This window comes from Myiozetetes cayanensis, unplaced genomic scaffold, assembly GCF_022539395.1.
Source record: "Myiozetetes cayanensis isolate MyiCay16 unplaced genomic scaffold, myiCay2020 scf20-37, whole genome shotgun sequence".
Lineage (NCBI taxonomy): Eukaryota > Metazoa > Chordata > Aves > Passeriformes > Tyrannidae > Myiozetetes > Myiozetetes cayanensis.
Window position 1 is genome coordinate 5,627,995 of NW_026087412.1, and position 20,477 is coordinate 5,648,471.

The 20,477-nt window shown below is 45.7% G+C and overlaps 2 protein-coding genes across 2 annotated transcripts; both read right to left on the reverse strand.

Annotated features, from left to right (window-relative positions):
- Positions 1–293: 293 nt before the first annotated feature.
- Positions 294–9,027, reverse strand: LOC126641087 (cytochrome P450 2W1). Its single transcript, XM_050317419.1, has 9 exons — positions 8,674–9,027; positions 6,762–6,924; positions 4,740–4,889; positions 4,491–4,648; positions 3,421–3,594; positions 2,290–2,431; positions 1,723–1,907; positions 1,087–1,228; positions 294–442 (listed from the first exon to the last, which is right to left on the reverse strand). Exons 1-9 carry the CDS (start codon positions 9,025–9,027, stop codon positions 294–296), a joined length of 1,617 nt encoding a protein of 538 aa, XP_050173376.1.
- A 4,145-nt stretch (positions 9,028–13,172) lies between these two features.
- Positions 13,173–18,786, reverse strand: LOC126641089 (cytochrome P450 2K1-like). Its single transcript, XM_050317421.1, is given in 9 exon segments — positions 13,173–13,360; positions 13,745–13,886; positions 14,365–14,552; positions 15,106–15,247; positions 15,777–15,950; positions 16,184–16,344; positions 16,629–16,778; positions 16,944–17,106; positions 18,589–18,786. Coding segments are annotated over 9 exon segments (1,506 nt in total).
- Between the last annotated feature and the right edge of the window lie 1,691 nt (positions 18,787–20,477).

Consider the following 20,477-nt stretch of genomic DNA (forward strand, 5'->3'; position numbering starts at 1 on the left):
CCGTGCACAGTCTGTCTTGAGAAGAGGTGTGTGATTGTCAGCACCACCACGGCTTGTAACTGATCCCACACAGCCCCCCACAGCACGGGAGCAAAGAGCAACCTATGGGGCAGATGGAGCAGTGGAGTGGGAGTGGGTGGAGGCAATGGGAAGGGGATGTGAATGAGGGTGTGATGGGGGGATAGCGAGTTTGAGCAAAGTTGGGTCTAAACAGCCTCCCAGTTTTTGGGGTGCCCTTGAGCGAGGCTGTGGTTATTCACGCAGGACAGCACAGGTCGCCTGAGGCTGAGGCCTCAATGTGAAAGTCGTTTGGGGGACAGTAAGGTCCAAGTCAGACTCGAAACTCCCGGCTGGGGTCGAAAAGTAAATGTCTGAAGCAACCCTACAAAGAAGACAAACAGCTCCATCTTGGCCAGGCTTTCTCCGATGCAATTCCTTCGCCCTGCGGAGGAAAGCAAAGAGTTAACCTGGTGGAAAAATCGAACTGGAATGTTTGCCATGGACACATTAGCATCTGAGGTGTTGCAATGGGAGCAGGAGTGGAGTCTTGAAATGCACTAAACCATTTTGGAATAGAGGAGACTGTGTTGTTAAAGATAGCTGGCACAGGGTGCCTGCCTAGTCTTTTGTCACACAGCTGCCTGCAGCAGCAGGGCACAGCTATGTTACAGGCTTATGGCACATTTATGGTGTACCCTTTCCTCTCCTTAGCTCTTCCAACACTCTCAGCATCTTTAACCCTTTTTCTTCGAAAAGGGCTTTGAAAAGCCTGATAAATAAATGCCACCTCCTTCCAAAGTGAAATGGTTTGAAACTCACTTTCCCTGTGGAATTCATCCCAACATTCCACTAATCTAAGTGAATGTGTTTCTTCTTTCCTACCCCTCTTTGGGCTAGATTCAGTGGTGGGAAAGCTGGGCTCTGAGAGCAACCACTTGCCCAGATGCAGAATAATTGACTCCATTTGGTTGGTTGTTTACTGACCGAGTTAAGGACAGTACTTAACCATAAAACCTCTTTAGTGTATATTGTAATTAAATGGCCCTGCCATAGCCTCAGCTCTGTGCAGATCAGCTCTTTGCTTACCTGTGGAGAAGGGCAGGAATGCTCCTTTCTTTACAAAATTCCCTTCAGCATCAAGAAAGTGGTTGGGGTTGAACTCATGTGGTGTCTCCCATTGTGTCTTATCCAGCAGCACTGAGGTAAGCGATGGGATTACAATTATACCCTGGAAGAAAGGTACACAAAGGAACAAAAGATAACAAAGTGCTCTGTTTTGGTTCATTTTTGTCACACAGACTTTGGTGTCCCAGGAGATTTCCTCCACCTGGAATAAGTGGGGACTCTGTGGGTTTTATCCCATCATCCAGTAGAGAGAGATCAGTGAGATTTTCCCACCAGTGCCAAGGATTGAAGCCAAACCCCGTGTGGTGCTGTGAAAACCTAAAGGAGAAGGTAAGATCCTGCAAATTCTCTGGCAGCTACTTCACTGTGCAGATGGCAGCAAGGAGGTGAACCAGGGTCACTCATGGAGTAAGGAAGTCCTGAGTATGAGAGGGAATGGATTGAGTCCTACCATACCAGTCTCTGGATGCAATATAGAAACTCTTCTGCGGACGATTTTGGACTCTATCCTATAATTCCCTGTAAAGAAACCATTCTCTAGTGGCACTGTCAAATCTGAGGAGGGTGTTTTGTTCCTGGGTTGGAGCAGGTACCTACCTTGGGGAGGAAGTAGCCCCTGAAGTGGGTGTCAACAGCAGTGCACCGTGGAACATGGGGCAGGAGGGTGATAAACCTCTGCACTTCGTGTAGCACCGCGTTTGTGTACGGCATGTTCTTCCTGTCCTCATACGTGGCCCAGCTTCCAGCTTTGACAGTTCTCCCGATCTCCTCCTGTACCTTTTCTGAAAGGAACAAACAAAAGGGATGTTTCCCTCAGCAAGGAAGCCAACTCTCTACTTGGATTTGATTTTGGGACCCCTCACTTCCAGAGTTTGGAGGGAGAGGATTCTTAAAGCACCAGCGAGGGTTTCCCTGCTCTATGTCTAGTTCAGGCACATGTTTCCTCATGTTGTTTCCTCAGCATCATACTTTGAACTCCACTCATCCTCTCTCCTAGCAAGAGACTAGCAAAGGGACTATTTTGTGACTGAAATCAGCATCTAGTTACATCAGGAGTTCATCACAATGAAGAGGTAGGATTCAGCTTCTGTGGATCTGAGGCTAGGCCTCTCCCTTCCCCATTTCAGCCTTGCCATGGATGGAGTGCAGGTAAAAGTTGCTCACTTTGAATCTCTGGGTATTTCATCATGAGCAGGATGGACCACTGGAGCGTGGTGGCTATGGTCTCTGTTCCTGCCATGACCAGGTCGAGGATGGATGCCATTAAGTTGTCATCATGGAAGAGGCTGTCTTTCTTGTTTTTCTCCTTGAAAAACACAAGAGGTAAGAAAGGTCTTAAAACCATCAGTCTTAGTATTCAGCAAGCTTAGGGAATACTGCAGAGCCTATGACACTGCTCACGATGGCCTCGTGTTTGTGAACTGGGTGCTAAGATAGACCTGATCTTGAATGCACAGCACTCACCAAAGATGGGAGCACCACAGATGGAAAGTTTGGAGTGGGGTTTGGGTTCAATATCAATCTCCACCCAGAAGCAGGAAAAAGCCCAGAGCCAGGTGCTGTTCACAGGCTCAGCCTTGCAGGTTGGTTTGGAAAGAGCCCTGTACAGAAGAAGGAGATTCAGCTAATCCTACCTCTGAGGGACTGCTCCTGCCCAAGCACAGGTTTGAGTCCCCAAAATGTTCAAAATCACTTTTCAGGCCATTTAGAACTGTGCTAACTCTTCCTCCACAGAGCTGAATAGAATACTTAGTGCCTAAGGTCAGCCCAGATCCAGCTGGAAAGAAGAAAAAACCTCAGAGCCCAAGTATTTTGTGTTGAATGAAATCAACTGATGCGTGAAACTGCCAAGTCTCTACTAAGTAAGATACAGGGCAGGGTTAGGACTTGTACAGATGATTTATCATTCAAGTACTTTAAGTGGATCATTTATCTTAGAGCAACAGTATCAACGATTAATTGATTTGTTGTCGTAAAAAGAAAGGCAGCGTCAGCTTTCATGTGAATTCATGCATTTTCTACTAGGAACAAGAAGCTGATCTCACATTATTAGTGCTGCTATTTCAAGGGTGGACTGAGACTGTAGCTTTTGTACCTTAATTTTGATAGAAAAATCCCTGCAGTAAAATGCACCAATTGTAAGAGGCTGACGCCTGATTTTGACACCACTAGAATAACAGCACGGATTTCAACAGATTTACATGACCTGGCTGAAATCAAGACGTAGCAACTGTTTTAGCTAGAAAATCCAAAGGAAACAGTAGAAACAGTCAACAGAGCTAAGAAGTCAATTACCTCTTGTTGCTTGAATATCAGTGCATCGATGTAGCTCCTCACACTGTTCTCATTGATATCCTCCCTGCTTGCCTTCATGTATTGCCTCAAAATGGCACGCACATCATCTATTTTCTTAAGCATAATCTTGTGAGTTTTGAAAAGAAATCCAAGGAACGGGTAGAAATTGAAATACTAATGAGGAATTAAAAAAAGAGAAGCATTAGGCCTGCAGAAATATCACACAGAATCACAGAATATTCGGAGTTGGAAGGGACCCACAAGAATCGCTGAGTCCAGCTCTTAATGGCCGGTAGAGAGATTGAACCCACGACCTTGGTGGGTGATAAAACAGCTTCTTCCCAAGGCACAACATATCAGTTGAATTTTGTCTTCAGTAGCAATATCTCAGCATCCCAGGGACTTCCTGGGCAGATTTGCATAAGGGAGGGCTCTGCAACCATTTGAACCTTTATTTAGTATGACCAAATTTTAAGCATTTGTGCTGTTCTGTGGGAACGGATCCTCTACTGGTAACAGCCTGGTCAGCCCCCCAGCAGAGTTGGGGCTGCAGTGTGCCAGGCCACCAGCCAGGTTAGGTCAGGATGACACTAGTTAGTTTTTTCCAGCATCAGTTGTGGAAGATCAGCCTGGATAGTTTGAAGATAAGCCAAGTTTTCCTGGCACCCTCCAAGGAAGCATCTTTAATGCAATCTGTGAAGTGTCACTTACCTAAACATCAACACTGAATATGTCTATAGAAAATGCAGCAAAGAAAGCCTAGATGGTTCAACTATGTTGAAATCCCCCAGCCCCCCCAGAAATAATCTCTGGAGCTAAAGTAACCATAGTTCAGTTCTAATTTTAGCTCCACGTGGATGCGCAGGATGGGTCAAAAGGAAAGTAGCAAAGGGGAATCTGGCAGCACATCCATGTTGACCAAGGTGGCACATGGAGAACCATCACATTTTAGGTGCAATGGCTGGCTCTGAACATCTGAAAACTGCTGAAGCCAATCCCATGGTTTATGTGGCTCACAGATGTGATGTGCCAGTGTAAAAAATCGTTAATCTGTGGGACAGGTCACTTACGTTTAAATATGGAGATCCCAGAAGAATCATAACTTCATCTATGAGTCTTAAGAGAGTGAGAAATGTTGGGTCCTTATAGTCAAACCTGTCTCCAAACAGCATGGCAAAGGTGATGTTGATGGGAGCACAGTTGAAGGACGGCAGGGTGAAAGGTTCCCCTGCAACGGGAGGAGGACGGGAATGCCGTGAGATGTGGAGCAGCCGTGACACGTATGAGGCTGTACAGCTCTGTGATGGTTTCCAGCTCACCTTTGAAGGATTTGATCCTCTCAATGAGGAAGTGAAGCTCCTCAAAAATTCTCCCTTCTATCACCTGTTTCCCCATGCCGAGGTTGCGCATGCTGGACACGGTGAATCTCCGAGTTGTTCTCCACAGCTCCCCGATGGAGAAAAACAGACCTGGGGAGGCCGTGAGACATGGTGCTGGGCTCAGGCATGGAGGAGCCCCACCACACCAAACAAAACAGGACTGGGTGAGGAGGGATCTCCACAAGTGTTTCTGCTGCCCAGTTTCCCATGGATTTAAGGACTAAGGGTCTCCCATTTCTGTGTGCCCCGTCCCTATGTCCTCTCATCTGCACTCTCCCGGTCTCACTGAGCCTGTAGTTTGAGGAAAAGCTCCCTCCCAAGCCAGTTACCCCAGCCCTCTCCTGAGTGGCAGATAAGCAGGGATGGCTTTCAGACCAGTACTGGTTGGCTGTAGAGCTGGAGGGAGATGCTGGTTTAAGTCAATCATGCGACCTTTCCAACCCCACTGTTTACCAGTCTAAGGCCTCAAGCAACAACCTTGTATCTCTGAAGCTTTTCCCTTTGTCCTATTCCAGTCATAAAGATGTTTTATCTATGTGTGATGGAATAACTCAGTGTCCTCAACCCTGGTCAGCACCCAGCTGTTTTACTGAGATTCCCAGCAATGCTGTATTTTCAGCAGTGGCAAAAATACGGACATTTTTGTGGAGGTTTCTGAGCTCATGCTTCAATGATCACTAAAACCTCCAAGCAGGGATGGGTATTTCATCCCATCAAGAGTACTGTAAAGAAAAAACTGGGTCAATAATCAAAAAACTATCTCAGATTGTGTCAGTTGAAAAGCTGGATTCCAGCACTTCACGTCTTCATCTTGGCTGTGAGGTTTTTATATGTTTATTTGTCTATATGTTTTAAAACAGTGTAGTTTTAATTTGGAAAGCTAACTTTTTTCTTTAAAAATCTCAAAAACAAATTTCTAAACTTCAATTTTTAATTTTTCTCTAATACATGCAATTTTATCTGGATCATTCCTTTTCTGAGAACAGCTTCACAGTCAACAAATGGGCATTTTCTGAAGAAAAATGTTTCATGGCAAAATTTGTGACCATTGTTACTTAACAGCCCCTGAGAACTTCCATCTTTGAGTCACCTCTAAATGCCTCAGACTTGGGCTGAGAAGATAAGTGTGAAAGGACTTATGGTGCAATACTGGCAGTCTCCCACAGGGATATTTTACATGTAAATTAGCTCTAAAAAATACTTTTCTCCCCATCGATTCCTTTTATTTATGTAGCGATAAATTCATCTATTGATATTATGGTTGGGTAATTTTATTTCTAATTCTAATCCCAACTTCAGCCTGTGACCAGCATACAAAGCTGCAATTTGGATTTAAAGATAAAGCCTCCGGTGAAGCAGAGGATGAACAAGGCAAAAAGTCCCCTGAAATACACAGGGATGTAGAGTTGCCTTGGAAAAATTATGGGATTGTTTGTGAGGGTTGAATTTCCAGCCTCAGTCTATTGTCTCTGCCAGAACTTGCTTCATGTTGATGCACTCAAGAGCCTTTGTGGGAAGGCAAAGGTGTAGGGACTGATAATGCCCAAAACTGAGGCACCTGGCAGTGGGAGAAAGGGAAAATCCCTACAGCTCCAAACAGCCAAACCACTTAGTCCGAAGTCCCCTGAAAACATGAGGAAGGTTCATAAATGTGGAGGTGGCAGTGAGCTGCTCACATCGACACCTTATGGAAATTAACCCCAGAATTACCACAGTGCCTTTAAAAATCCCACTCCTCACCCCTGAAGTTTTAGGATGGATCAGCTGCAAGTGCATTAGCAAAAATGATGGAAAGCCATGAGTCACTGAGAGCAAGTGAGGAAAGCCAAACGTCTTCTGTCAGCTTGGCTTCAGAAGGGCCCGAGGGGGATGTTTAAAAGCCGGGCTCCGGGGATGCACAGTTAGGCTGGCACTAAGGGATGGTGTCGTCCCTCCCACCCACCCCCATCATTGCTCTAGTACCGTTTCCGTTCTGAATTTGGTCAAATATTGGGATGGATGGTCTGTCTACAAACTCCTCTGTGTAGTTCACAAGCGCCTCCCGCACAACTTCATACCCGGTCAGGACCACAACTTTCTGGAACCCAAAGTGGAGGGTGAAGATGGGGCCGTATTTTTCTGCAAGCTGAAAAAGAGGCGAGCTGTGATGGTCAGCAAGGGATGGAGTGTGCATGCAGTAAGCACCTGCTGCTTTCTGAAAGGACATATTCCTTCCTGGCAACCAACTGGGAATGGCTGCAGAGCCACTACCTGCAGAGCAGCACCCATGATATGGAATTCAGGCTCCTTGCCATGAAAGGACCCCCACCCCCATCAGTTCATCATTAATCTGGTTTTGCTGGTTAAGGAGGAAATAAATTAAAAAACAATAAAACCCACCTAGAGTTAAAGGCTGGATCTCAAATGGCAACAAAAGTTGGCAAACCGGAGAAAAACGAAAAGAGAGAAGACAGTTCAGTACAAATAATGATGCTGTTGCACAGGAAAATTTTGGTAGCACTCCTGCATCCCTGCTACTAGACCAGAGAAGCAGTGTATCTCCTCGGCATTGCACTGGGAACTGTGGGAGGCTTGCTCCTGCCCACCTCTAGCACATCACTGCCTCTGTATCTTGCTTCCTGGCAACTTGAAAACAGCACTTGGGGACAGCCAAGAAGAGTTTGGGCTGAGCTGAAGCAAGGTGATGGGAAGCCACAGTCCAAACCTGCTGCCTAAGCAAACATAAGGTACATATGTGCAACCTTAGCCTGTGCTGGGAAGAGGGGACACCCATCAGTGCCCAACCAACACACACCAGTCGGTGCCTGCTGCTCAGTGCACTCACCATTTTTTGCTCTCTGTGGGGTGAGATGGAGGGATAACTGCTCTGGAGCAATCCCAAAGCAAAGGCAAACACAGGCAATACCAAATACAGAGTAGCAAGGGACAAAAGCATGCAGAGGTAATTCCGAAACGCCGTTCAGAGGCTGCAGCAGCGTCTGCCCAGCCCTGCTGGGTAAACTGACCCCAACCCTGACATTGCCCATAACAACACCAGGTGCTGGAGCCTCACCCCACGGCAGCACAACCCCCCAAGGTCTGCTCCCACGGCACAGCCCGTGTTTGCTGAGCACTGGTGTGACGGGAGCCGTGAACCGGCGCTGTCTGTTTGCTCACTCTCTCCGTGACCCTGGCGCGGGTCGGTCCCCGCGAGTGCCATCTGCTAAAGCCAAGGCTCAGCAGCCCACAGAAACACCACAGGCTGTGCCAGCCTCGTCTTGCACCGAAGGACACTTTACCACCATAAGTGGGGTAAGTTGTCATAATTACAGGTTAGTAGAAGAGCTTACAGGCTATTCATTCCGGTTCCTTAGCGCAACTTCCCCATCCCTCTCCTGTACTGCCGTCCAGATTTTAATGCGTGTCCAATTCATCAAGGGGATTTTGCCGTGGAGCATCTGGATTTGGCCCACTCCACAGCAGTTTTGGGGTCACTGCATTGTGGAATTCCTCTTGCCAGATCTCCAGGGCGTATGGGAGGGAAGCAATTTCATTTCACGTTAGTTACGTCCTAATGCTTTAAAAGATTTCTGGGTGTCCAAGCTGTCAAATTAATATTTCAAATCCCACAAGCATTACAGACTTCATGTACATCATCACAATTACATGAAGAAATCCCATATTACCCAGAGGTCTTTTTTTTAATGGTTGATTGCTCCTAAATTACATTGCATCAACAAAGAATTGACTAGAAGAAGCCCAGAAAGATATTATAAAGCAATTTTCACACCTTTACAATTTAGTTTGAATTAAAAAAGACAAAAAAGTTCTCACTGATACATCCCAAGCAGCTTTAAAACCTATGAGGGTCTGGGTTAGGGGGTTTTTGTCCTACCTTCATTAGTGATTTATCTTGTCTTCTAAGATCCACCAAGTGCAGGTTACCAATGATCGGAAGAGGAGTTGGACCAGGAGGTAATTTGAAAGCTGAATTTTTATAGCCATTTGAAAAATAGATTACAGCTAATAATACTGTTGCACAGAGCAGACAAATTAATGCAGGATCAGAGAGAAACGAAATTAAAAAAGACATTTTTTTAGTAATAATCTGGTTTTGGGGGGTTATAAGCAATAAAAATGCAGTGGCACTGTTCAGTTTCTGCCAGCTGGCTTTCTGTTTGCTCTCTGCGATTGCTACAAGCACTCGATTCTTATTAAGGTTTGTAGAGTACCTAAATAAATACTGCATACTCCACCCTCTTTAAACACCTCAGAGAATGTGGTCTAAGCAGTTTGCAAAGCCTGTCCAGAAGTAAAGAGAGTTTCAAATTACAAACCCATGCATGTGTGTGCAAGAACATATACATGGGAAAAGGTGCTTGGCATTCCTCTATAACCTCCTCCTCCCCGAGACCTCAAGGTCCTTCTTTAGCAGTACTATGACCCTCCAAGCACTCTGCTGACACAAGGAAATATAAAGGTTTTTTATGAATCCTATTAGAACCTCCAGATTCAGGCTGAGGTAGGATTTGAGATCTCTGTGTTACTAGAGAGAAAAAGTAGTATTGTTATGGGAGACTTTGGCTTTCCTGATGTCAAGTGAAGATCAAAGGTTGTTAATAATGGTAAAGCCCATGTATCCCTGGGGGCTTGCAGCCCATAAATTTCTTCATAAAGTCAGCTCTGAACTGCCCAGAAGGGATGTGATTTCAGACTTTGTGTCTGAAGTAGAGGACATGTAATAGCTAGCCATGGAAAATTAGCTTGGATCAAGTGATCATGAGTGGATTCATGAGTGGAATGGAAAGACAAAATTAGATTTGAAGCTTCTGGGAAGACTCTTCATTTTGCAAGAGCAGCTTCTAAGAGATAGAGGGAAGATGTTATGGAAGTTAATGAAGCCAGCTGACCTGGCAGGCTCCAGAAGGGGAACAAGACAGGAGAATGGAATGATTTTAAGTCAAAGATGCTAAACACGTGGAGCTTAAATCTTGTAGAAAATAACTGAGGTCTACCTGGTTGAATAGTGGTTTTAAGGAGGAAGTTGGGGATAAACAGGAATAAGTTGGAATAATAAACAGGAATAAGAGAAGAAAGAGCTCTCTTACATGATGAGGAAGCGCAAGGCTAAAGGTACATTTGTCCAAAGGTTAGATCATATAAAAGTCATTATTCAGCAAATATGGTCCCTCAACCTTCCCAAATGCAAAGAAGGCAGAGAAGGAAAAGGACCTGATCCAGAGTGGGGCATAGCTATGCTAAGCAGAGTCCCAGAGCAAACGGTGCTGGGTTGCACACTGGAGCTCTCTGCGTGGTGTGGAGATGTTACAGCACAACAGCCACCCAGAAGCAGAAGCAGCGAGTGTGTCGCAACGTTTCTGGGATTTATTTTTTTATTAGTTTCCAAGAAATGGGCTGGAGGCAACGGTTTCCCCCAGAGCATGCCTAGGATGACTCAACCCCGCCTGCTTCAGTGAGCGAAGAGGCAGAGGGGCTGTAAAGACAGGCAGGAAAGATCAGGGCTGGCACAGGACACAGAACGTGGGCACTGTGATGAGAACTTGCACATGCTCTGCACCCTGGGCAAAATGTTTGTTTCTGCAGGGTTTTCTCTGATCGGCAGCACCCTGTGGTGCAAAAACTACGTGTTGCTGGCGCTCTCCTGGTGTTTCATCCCTGCCCTGGGAACCTCTGAAATCATAAAAAGGCCTTTCAGAAAGAGACTTAAATTATCTCTGAAAAGCCAGGGGGAGTGTATTGTGGTTTTTTTCAAAGCAGGCTCTGAGTGCAATGCATTAAAATGACAAAGGTAAGTAAAACTGTTGCGATGACAAGAAATTCCTGTCTCAATAATGTGTCTGGTACGTGTTTCGCTCCAGAGCCGCGTTGCTACGTGCTGCCCTGCCTGAGCACACAGAGCCGAGCATGGAACACCTGCCAGGCGCTGACACTGCTCCGGGTGCATTCCTGGGGCAGCCGGGCCCCTCAGGGTGCTCCTGGCCGGGTTGTCCTCCATCCCTTGTGCCCTCGTGGCACTCTGCCACCCCATGTGAACTGGGTGGTGCTGCTGAGGATGTGGAGTATTGGGCATCGGCCTCCTAAAGTGCAACCAGACACCCAGCCTGGGGAGAGCCAGCCAGTGAAACAGCAGCCCTGCATCCTTTAACTTAAATCCTCCCAAATCTCTATACCTTCCCTGCCAGTCCCATTCTTGACCATCAGTGTATCCAGGACTGCAGGATCAGATAACTCCTGATGGTTTTTACCGTGATGAGTTCCTTGTAAGCAAGGGCAAGAGACACAGGGGACCACTCTAAGGGGCCACATCATAGAGCCATGCAGAGCCACATCCTGACTCACACAGCAGTTGTAATTTTCTGGAATTAGAAATTCAGTTATTTCCTTTGAGCTGTTTGTGATTATGACTATTGCCCACTCTTTGTGTTGCTAAACATGCCTTAGCTGCATGTGCTGCCCAAGGATCCCTGTCCTCACCTCTCTAGTGTGGGTGTATTAAAGGGAATGCAGTCCAACTTCATCAGTTTGACCCAAAATCAGCTTCATACTGTAACACCAGATAGATCAACAGCAACAAAACAAAATGTTTAATGATTAAGTGGGTGATAAGGTCAGGCTTGAAGTAGTTAGACTGCAAACAGAGCAACAGCAAAACAAACGTAAGCAGGCACAGCAGCGAAGGCTTCCTTGTTGCACAGCTTGCCCAGCAGACTCCTTGATCTGTAACCAGGAGCTGGAGCTGGCCCTGTGGTACAGCACGTGTACAAGTGCAATACCAGGACAAGTACAAGGTACAGTATCAATGTTAGAGTGCTGCTTTAAGTTGTGTGAACTAAAGCTAGTGAGAAGTGTCAGTGGTTTGGCCAGAGGCCACCTTACTTTGTCATCCCTTCATATTCTTTCTCCTTTCTTTCCTTCTGTTTGCAGCACAGATCAGCTTCAGATGACAGCAACCTTAATTTTGTTGTAGATTTGCCATAACTGCCCCCTCAGTCTCTATAACTTTGTTTCTCCCTTTTTTTGTTTCATCCTAACCTTCCTTTCCTGCTTCCAAACCAACACAAAAGCATCTCCAGTGACCCACTTCTCCCTAACCCATGTCTGGTTCCCTGCCTGTTTCACAGCACACAAAGCAGCCCTCTCTCCTGTACCTGCACTCCCTTTCAGATTTCACACATGTATCATGCTTCCCTCGATGGGTGTAGCCTTGCAGGTACATCAGCTTGTTCCTACTCCTAATGGATGCTACATGAAATAAATCATCAGTTGTAGTAATCAAACAGCTGCTCCAGGACAGCCACAGTCTCTGGGGCGTCCCCAGCTTTCCACAGAGACCCCCATACAACAACTTAATGGTACAGATAACCAAACTGGTAACAAAGTCTAACCTGCTTCTCCTTCCAGACTCTGTTATCAGTTTTACATCTGTTTTCACAATGACAAGTGGAGAAGAGGGCTGAGCCTTTCTCAGCTCTCTGATGGAGCGTGGCAGTCCTGCTGCCCAGCCCCAGGCTGCATCGCCCTCCCGCTGCCATGGACTTGTGTTGCTTTAGCTACACTGATTCAGAAACTCTTCACTTGCCATGGCTGGTCATTTTATGCCAGTTTAGGGATCTATGATGGCCCAGTAAAGGATTGGACAAGTGCCAGAGCCAGGATGAAGCCAGGAGAGGCGAGGGAGTGGTAGAAATGTCTTTCTTAGCAGCAGCAGAAAGCTGCTAAATTGGCCCCATCATAAATAGGTTGTTCAGCATGAAGTGCCTGGTGTGAGTTGGAATGAACCCACTTCCCAAACCACTTAGATGTTTTCTGATAACTGTCCTGTGCCTGGGTCTTGGCATCAGCCCACGTTACACCCTCATGTCTGGGACTCTGTAATAAAGATAAGGCAGGTTGTATGGCACAATGGAAGCTCAGTCTGAGGCTCGGCTGAACAACCGTCCTGAGGAGATTTCCAGATTCATTAAGTGTCTGTTGTCTCCAGCTGGGACATCAGTAATTAGCTCTGCTGTAGAGTTTGGACTTTGGGCTGAGAAATTCCCCTTGGAGGCTGTCAGGGGAGAGCCTCTAATGGGTTACATCTATGGAGGAGGCCTGAGGGCATTTCATTCTTTCAAACAGTCCTGAAAACAGCATCTCTGGTGTACTGTTCCAGGAATGAATCACACTGTTTCTGAGAGCAGTATTCAGGGCTGTCTGAAGGGTTTGCATTAGAGACACCTCAAGATCTGTTGGAGAGAATGGCATGAATGAGAAAAATAGCAGTGCCTGGTGTCTTCCTTGCCCTAAAGCGCAGGTACAGACATCTTCTCCCCCCTGTAACTACACTTGCTTTCAAGTTTGAAGTGTTCCCTACTCTACTGCCATGTTGTTTGATCATTCACAGGGCATAGCACAAACCAGGTGAGGCATGGGGTTCAAGGTAAAGCCGACATCAGCAGTGAGATCCAGGTCTGACTTATCCACTCCTGGAGGGGGACGAAAAACAAATTTGCGGAGCAAGCCCCCAAAAAAGAGGAACAGCTCCATTTTGGCCAGTCCTTCTCCAAGGCAAGCCCTTCATCCTAAAAACAACCAGGAGAGAAGTTAATGATCAGCACTGTGACTGTTAATGTTGATCTCTGAGACCTAAACTGGAGATATAGTCTGTAAGAGCAGACTGCTGAGGTAGGAAATTTTCCCTTCCTTCTCTCTGTGTGTTAGAGGTTCTACTGACTTGGTCTCAAGCTACACAGAGGGCTGTAGGTATGTGAAATTATTCAGTGACTGTGAGTAAATCAGTGTCTCCCAGATCTCCCAAAGAAGAGAGCCTACAGCAATGGTGGACAGAAAAAATCACTAGAAATCCCTTATCCTCTGTTCTATATCCCTGGCTTTCATACTTTCCTGAATCTGGGGCAACTGCCATTAGCCCAGCCCCAGGTGATACACATACAACCCCCTCTCACCTACAGAGAATGGAATAAATGCTTCTCTCCTAATGAAGTTCCCATTGGCATCCAGGAAATGGGAAGGGTTGAACTGATCTGGGGTTTTCCAGTGTAACTCATCATTCAGAGCAGAGGTCAGCAGTGGAATAATCTCAGTACCCTGAAAGGGATCAAAGAAACACATGGAAGAGGAGATCACTCTCCTAGTTGAGACAGACTACCTTCTTTTTTCTAATGTGAAGAGGCAAGTAAGATTGAGCCATGACAAATAGAACTGGGGGTGCTTCTCTGCCCCATTGTGGTTCTGTTATCAGTAGCTGCTATTTTATTTTTTGGCCCACAAAACATTCCTTCCTTACAGAGTCAGATCTTTCAAGAAAGATGCTGAAGCAGACGCTCCACATTTTACATAAAAGATTCAAACCAGTGCAATTTAATTATGGTTATTCAAGCTTCAAACAGCTGTAACAGACCACAGTCCATTGTATGCTATAACAGTTACCCTGGATCCAAGACAAAGGGTCACGGATTAAAACATGCCTCATGGTGTCCTTAGTTATTTGTTGGGGTTTTTTTGTCTGCTTTGAAGAAAAGTGTAAAGAATCTGCACAGCATAAGCTGCTGTCCTCAAAACTCACCTTAGGAATCACATAGCCTCGAAAATTCACGTCTCTGGGAGTTGATCGTGATACACCCATTGGGACAATATTGGCAAACCTTTGTATTTCATGTATCACTGCTTCTGTATAAGGCATTTTTTTCCGGTCCTCCAACTTAGGCAGCTCTCCTGGTTCAATGACACGGTTCATTTCTTCCTGAATCTTTCCTTGGAAGGAGGAAAGGATTAAGAAGCTGATAACAATCTTACCTTGCACCTGAAATGACTTCCACTTTGGCAAAGATGAAGAAAAGGGAAAACTGTGAATATTTGGGAAGAGCAGAAATGGGTAACCCAGAGCATGGCATGGCTCTTTCAGGTTTTGTTGTTGAGCCAAGGGAACTCGAACAGAGTCACTGCAGTCCATCCCATGCCTGATTCTGACTACACACCTTTGTTACCCCATAACCTTCAACAGAAACCAGATCAGAATCAGCTCCTGAGGAGACCTTTAGTGACGTAAGCCCATAGCCTGCAGGTGAATAATCACGGGGGAAGCTTCACTGTAACTGTAGACTGCCCCTTAGCCTCTCCCACTTGGCTGGGCCTGGTTTATTGCAATCCAGCTGAAAAAAATTTCTTTGTAAAGTCAACGGTTGTTATCACTCTCAGAGCACTCGGAATCCTTACTCTAGGCAGCACTGAATGAGTTCCACTCCCTTCCACAACCAAAGCCTGAAGCATGCAACAGTGAATTGTACAAGAGACTTGCCAGCCTTACTCTGAATTTCTGGGTATTTCATCATCAGAAGGAGCCCCCATCGCACAGTTGTAGATGTAGTTTCAGTCCCAGCAGCAAAGAGGTCCAGTGTTGAAAACATCAGGTTTCCATTGTCAAACATAGTGTGGGGTTTCTTTGACTCCTGCAAAACATACCGGTAATGGCCATAAGTTCTACAGCAAGTGACACCTATGTGTGACTGTGTTGCCACCATTTTTATCTGCATTTTAGCTCTCTGTGACTCTAAACGTGCTGGAAAACTAAACATTTAGCATGTTAGCAATACAGCCTGTGCTGTGTGGAATTTGTCTGGTCCCAAGCATATAGGCAATACCCAGTTCTAGGTATTAAATTAGTTGGAATTTATTTATTGCAACACAGCTTGTAACTGTACCGTTCTTGCAGGAAGGTTTGGGATGATCTCCTCCTTGTGTGTGCTGAGTGGTAACTTATGTCACCACATGGGACATCATGACAACCCTGTAACCAGCAGTTTCAGTGGAGCGGTGGAGTAAGTCCAGCACAGCTCACTGTGAGTATAAGGTTTGATATATCCTGCTCACTGCAGTCCTTCTGTCTCCACATACACCCAGTCCCTGACAGATGGCCTGTCCTCAGAATAAGTCACAACTAAGAGAAGAGAAAGACTCTGAGACTCAGCTTTAAAGTACCTGTTGTTGCTTTACCAGAAAGGCATCAACAAAGCCTGTTAAGTCATTTTCATTAAGCTCCTTTTTGTGTTGCTGGAAGAGCTTCTGGAGAAAAGCATTCAACTCACTGATGTTTTGTAGCACAGTCTTGGAAGCTCCAGAGAGAAATCCAAGGGATGGGTAGAAATTATATAACTGTGAAGCAAGAGAATTTTTAAAGTTAGTTGACATTTTGAACACATACTGGTATCTCAAATCACATTGCTATGTGTTTTAGATGCAGAACCAGAGATGTGTTCTGTACGGGCCACTTGGTTGATAATGTTCTTGTTTTCAAGAAGCAAGTTGTGGGAGGCCAGGAGAACAAACACGGACAACTTGATATCCCCCCAAAATCTAAAAGTTACAACTTAAAATAGAGCTCTTACCAGCACCATAGGGGAGCCCAACAGCTTAGCATTTTGATTCATCAGCCCCAGCAAAGTTAGAAATACAGGATCATCATATTCAAACCTCTCTCCAAACAATATCGAGCAGATGACATTGGATACAGCATTGTTGAGTATCATTTTCGTGTCAAATGGTTTCCCTGTGTTTCAAGCAATTAAAAGAAAGGACAATGTGATTATGCTTTTTTCAGTCTGATTTCCTATGGAAATACAGTCCTGAGCTCCCAAAGAAAACTCATTCCCCACCCAGAATGCATGGCAGGGAACTTTGTTTCAGTGTTTTAAGGCCTCGGTTCAATAACCTACTGCAGCATACGCTGAACTTTAACCACGAGATACCATTTGCTCAGAGTTAAACTTTCATTAATTTTTATTGTTCTGCTAGACCTGTTTTCTGTCTCTGGATGAAAGACTTGACACTCACCATGATAGGATTCAAAATATTTAATAAGGGAATTTACTTCCTCCAGGATTCGGATCTCAAGGGTTCTCTTTCCCATTCCAAAATCTCGCAGTGTGGACAAGGTAAACCTTCTCATAGTTTTCCAGAGCTCTCCATGGCTGAATGCTATGCCTGAAATAAAGATGTAACATCCTATGTCACCTGTCGTTCATAAACATCGGTAAGGCTTTCTTACACACTGGTACCTCTTTCAGATCACAAAGAGTGATCTGTACGATGGTGATAATCTCTGCTGTAAGAAGGTACTGAAAAAACTACAATCAAAAGGTCAATTACCATTTCCTTGTGTCATTTTCCTAAATATGGGTATTTCTGCCCTCTCTCCAAATTCTTCAGCATGATTTAAAAGGGCGTCCTTGATGGCTTCATATCCAGCCAGTACCACAACTTTCCTGGGTCCAAAATGCACGGTGAAGACGTTGCCATATGTCTTGGATAGCTGACAAGGTGAATAAATATGTTCATTCAAAACCAGATCAGGACTCAAACGCTAGTACAAGCCACCCTAGGTGGTTTTTAGACCAAAAGGAGCCTCTTAGCCCTGCCTGAAGTCTCCAGGTGCTGCTGTAATTCAAGTAATGAGCAACAGCTATCGATTGCCAGCATCTCAGCTTGCACCCTGTTTGCACAACAAGGTGTCTGCTATCACTGTTTCTATCAGAGGAGTCAATAAAATGCCATTGCATTCCTGTGGTGTTCTGTAGTAACAGGCCAGTGCAGTGATACCACACTGGGAGGCTGGTTGGAGAACGCTGTGGCAGGCAGGCCTGTTTATTGTAATGCTGTTGACCTGAGGCAAGTGGGCGTGCACACACCTTTGAGGCTGAAGCCACAAACACTGCAAAAACAAAGCTAGACAATAACTCTTTCTTTCAGGACAGCACTTGTCTCTAATTATGGCAAGGTGCGTAGTGATGCAGTCATTGCAAAATTATTTGCTGGCCACCAGAAACTGGAATCCAACTAGGAAGCACGTTCTTGTAGATAATGCCACAGGAGCACTAGGCTTTTATAGCAAATTAAAATATGGATCATCTGTTACACAGAAAGGTAGCTTTGACAAGCTAATAATTCACTTGGTATTTTAGACTTCGTTTAAACACACTTCAAGCCACCAGCTCCAAATGTCTTCTTGTTTCTGATGTGCCTGGCTTACCATTTGCTATGCATTAGATACATTCCACAAATTGAATTTCAGATTAGAAGCAGCTCCTGTTATTACACCAGACAAATTGAATTTGTTTTCATCAAATGCTGGTTTGACGGCTTGGGAGATAACATTAGCACTGGTTCTTTCATCCCTGGCAGCTCACAGAGTGTGCAGCAGAGCCAGGGGCAGGGAATCACAGCTGCCTCTGAGCCTTCCTTTGGTCATTTCTTTGCATTAGTGCTTCTTGGTATCCACTCTGTTTTTACTCAGAAACAAAAGTAGTGGAAGGCCTGAAAACCTAAATAAAGCTGCTTGGTGGATTACAGGAAATTAATCTGGTGCAATCACATTTGTATTATAAAATCTCACACTACTGACAAAAATGGTTGCTCTTTCATGCCGACATCCTCAAACATGCCTAGGATCAGCTGGGAGCTCAGGACCAGAAGCCCATCAAAACTGGTCTCTGCACAACCCTCTGCACTGTAAATCAGGGCGGATGAGCACTGCATGCCTGCTAGAGGAATTCCATTATTTTGCAGCCCAGGATGCCCTTTTTTCTACAATTAACTGGAGGATTTCAGTGTCTGCACTGCCCTCTCACTGCAGATGTTAAGTGGCTGAAGGAGTTCACTGTGGACTGGCTTTCCCCCATCACAGTGTCCGGTAAGCACATACAGGGCACATGACAATGGCATCTCCATTTCTCTAGCTGCATTCCTCACTTTGGGAATTGCACATTTTCCCTCTCCCTGCTTGTCCAGCCCCTACCTCTGTCAGCGACTGGAACGGCTTTTTCAGGTCCACCACGTTCAAGTTTCCGATCAGAGGAAGAGGCCGTGGCCCAGGAGGCCAACTGCAAACTGACTTCTTCGAGCTGGTGAGAAAGTAAAGGAGAGCAAACAGCCCTGCTGCCAAACAGAGCAGCGAGCTGGAGCCCAAGTACTGCAGGAAACTCTGTATGGCCATGTCCAAATCCAAGTGTGGGCATGAGAGTTTTGGGGTCCCTTTATAGCCCTTCTGTCATTTCCTGAACACACCTTCTGGGGAAGCGGCTTTGTGCAGAGAAAAGGACTCTGTGGTCTTGTTGACATCCATTCATTATGCTGACAAATAAACCACCCTATTTTATTGTGAACCATGGATTATTGTAATCAGGAGCTCCTATTTCATCTATAGCACCAGGGCAAGGTGTTTGTTTTCCAGTGAAAATCTGTGTTATGGGCATGTTGTTCTCTGCATTATTTCAGGGACAGAACTCAGGGATAGGACCCAAGCTGGATTGCTGCCATGGTGCCAGGTCACAGGGCTCAGATGGGCCACTGGTGATGCAATGGAGGAAGCAGGACACAGGAGGGAAAGCCCATAATAACACATGGACCAGGGTGCAGCTGGCAAGCAAGCCCTCAGGAAAGACAAGACTGACCATGGAGGGGTTGGAATGGTGGTTGTATGAAGATGTGCTAATTCAGGATTGCCAGTGGGAGTAGATCTATTTACAGGTGACAGTTCTGATTCTTTTTGCTTTCCTGCCACCCCAGTGAAATCACCTCCTTGAGCAACACAGTGTTTTCATTGCTAGAGTTGTTATTGATCTTTGTCCCAAAAATTGTCTACGAGCAATTCCAAACTGCTCCTGAAACCACTTCAGTCATTATTTTGCAGTTTACTGTCCAGAGGACTGTGTGTCCATGTCTGGCTCTGTGTTTGATGATGACTCCTTCTGTTTGTGGGCAGATGCATGCAATCCTCTAGGAGAAACCGTCCCCTCCAGGCAGTCCTTCTACCTAGTTTGGGAAAGAGATCCTGAACCTTTGTAACCTGGGAGGAGCCAGGATCAGAGTGCAGCTGTCCAGGCAGAGGATGGAGGCTGCCTGGGCAGCTGTTGCAGAGGGGGTGCCAGGCAGGAGGAGCACACAGCAGCAGTTTTTTGGCCCTCCAGGTGCACTGAGTCATGCACCATGCCAGGGCAGGGGCCTGCAAGAGCCCGCGTGCCCAGGAGACAGCTCCCCAAGAGCCACCTACACCCTCTGCATCCTGGGGGGATGACAACACAGCTGACGTGATCATGAACAGGAGGCCACTGTTGAAAAGGTAACTCTGGGGGAAAAGAGCCAACTTGATGTTCTATCACCTTTTCTCAAGTGGGGATATTTTGTTCCCCAGTTGCAGATTCTATCAGATTACTGGGCTGTGCTGCTGTTCACCCCTTTAGAAATCTTTAGCTTTAATAATACTTTTGCTAGAATTCTCCAAGGCTCCCGGGTACAGGCTCCACTGATGGAAAAATGATGATTATTTATTAATAATAATAAAAGTACATTAGCCGAAGGCAAGGGGAATCAATAACTCTAACTAGATTGACATGAAAAAGGTGTCTGCTCATGTGCCTGCACATCTGCCTGTTCTCCAAAGCTTGTTATCAGGAGTGGAGTTTTTCACAAGGGGGAACTTTCCTGTGCAGAAGAGGACTAAGCAGGGTGGGCAAAGAAAAGACGGCAGCGGATGGTCATGTCAGTCTCAAGATTTCCTGCACAGTTATGAGGTCTTTTTCTGCACCCACTTCTTACAGACATTTCCAAGAATATCAGATTCTTCTCTGAGCAAATGGTGTGACCACGGGGACTCCTGATGCTTTGTAACACACAGTAAGAGGGAGG

What these genes read in the sequence shown, in the direction of transcription:
- LOC126641087 (XM_050317419.1), bottom strand. Translation starts at nt 9,027, where the DNA reads ATGCAGTATTTATTTAGGTACTCTACAAACCTTAATAAGAATCGAGTG. An exon ending in CCAAATTCAGAACGGAAACG is followed by an intron (nt 4,890 to 6,761) that starts GTACTAGAGCAA and finishes CGGCCTCCCCAG; the next exon opens with GTCTGTTTTTCTCCATCGGG. An exon ending in ATTCCTGCCCTTCTCCACAG is followed by an intron (nt 443 to 1,086) that starts GTAAGCAAAGAG and finishes TTTCCTCCGCAG; the next exon opens with GGCGAAGGAATTGCATCGGA.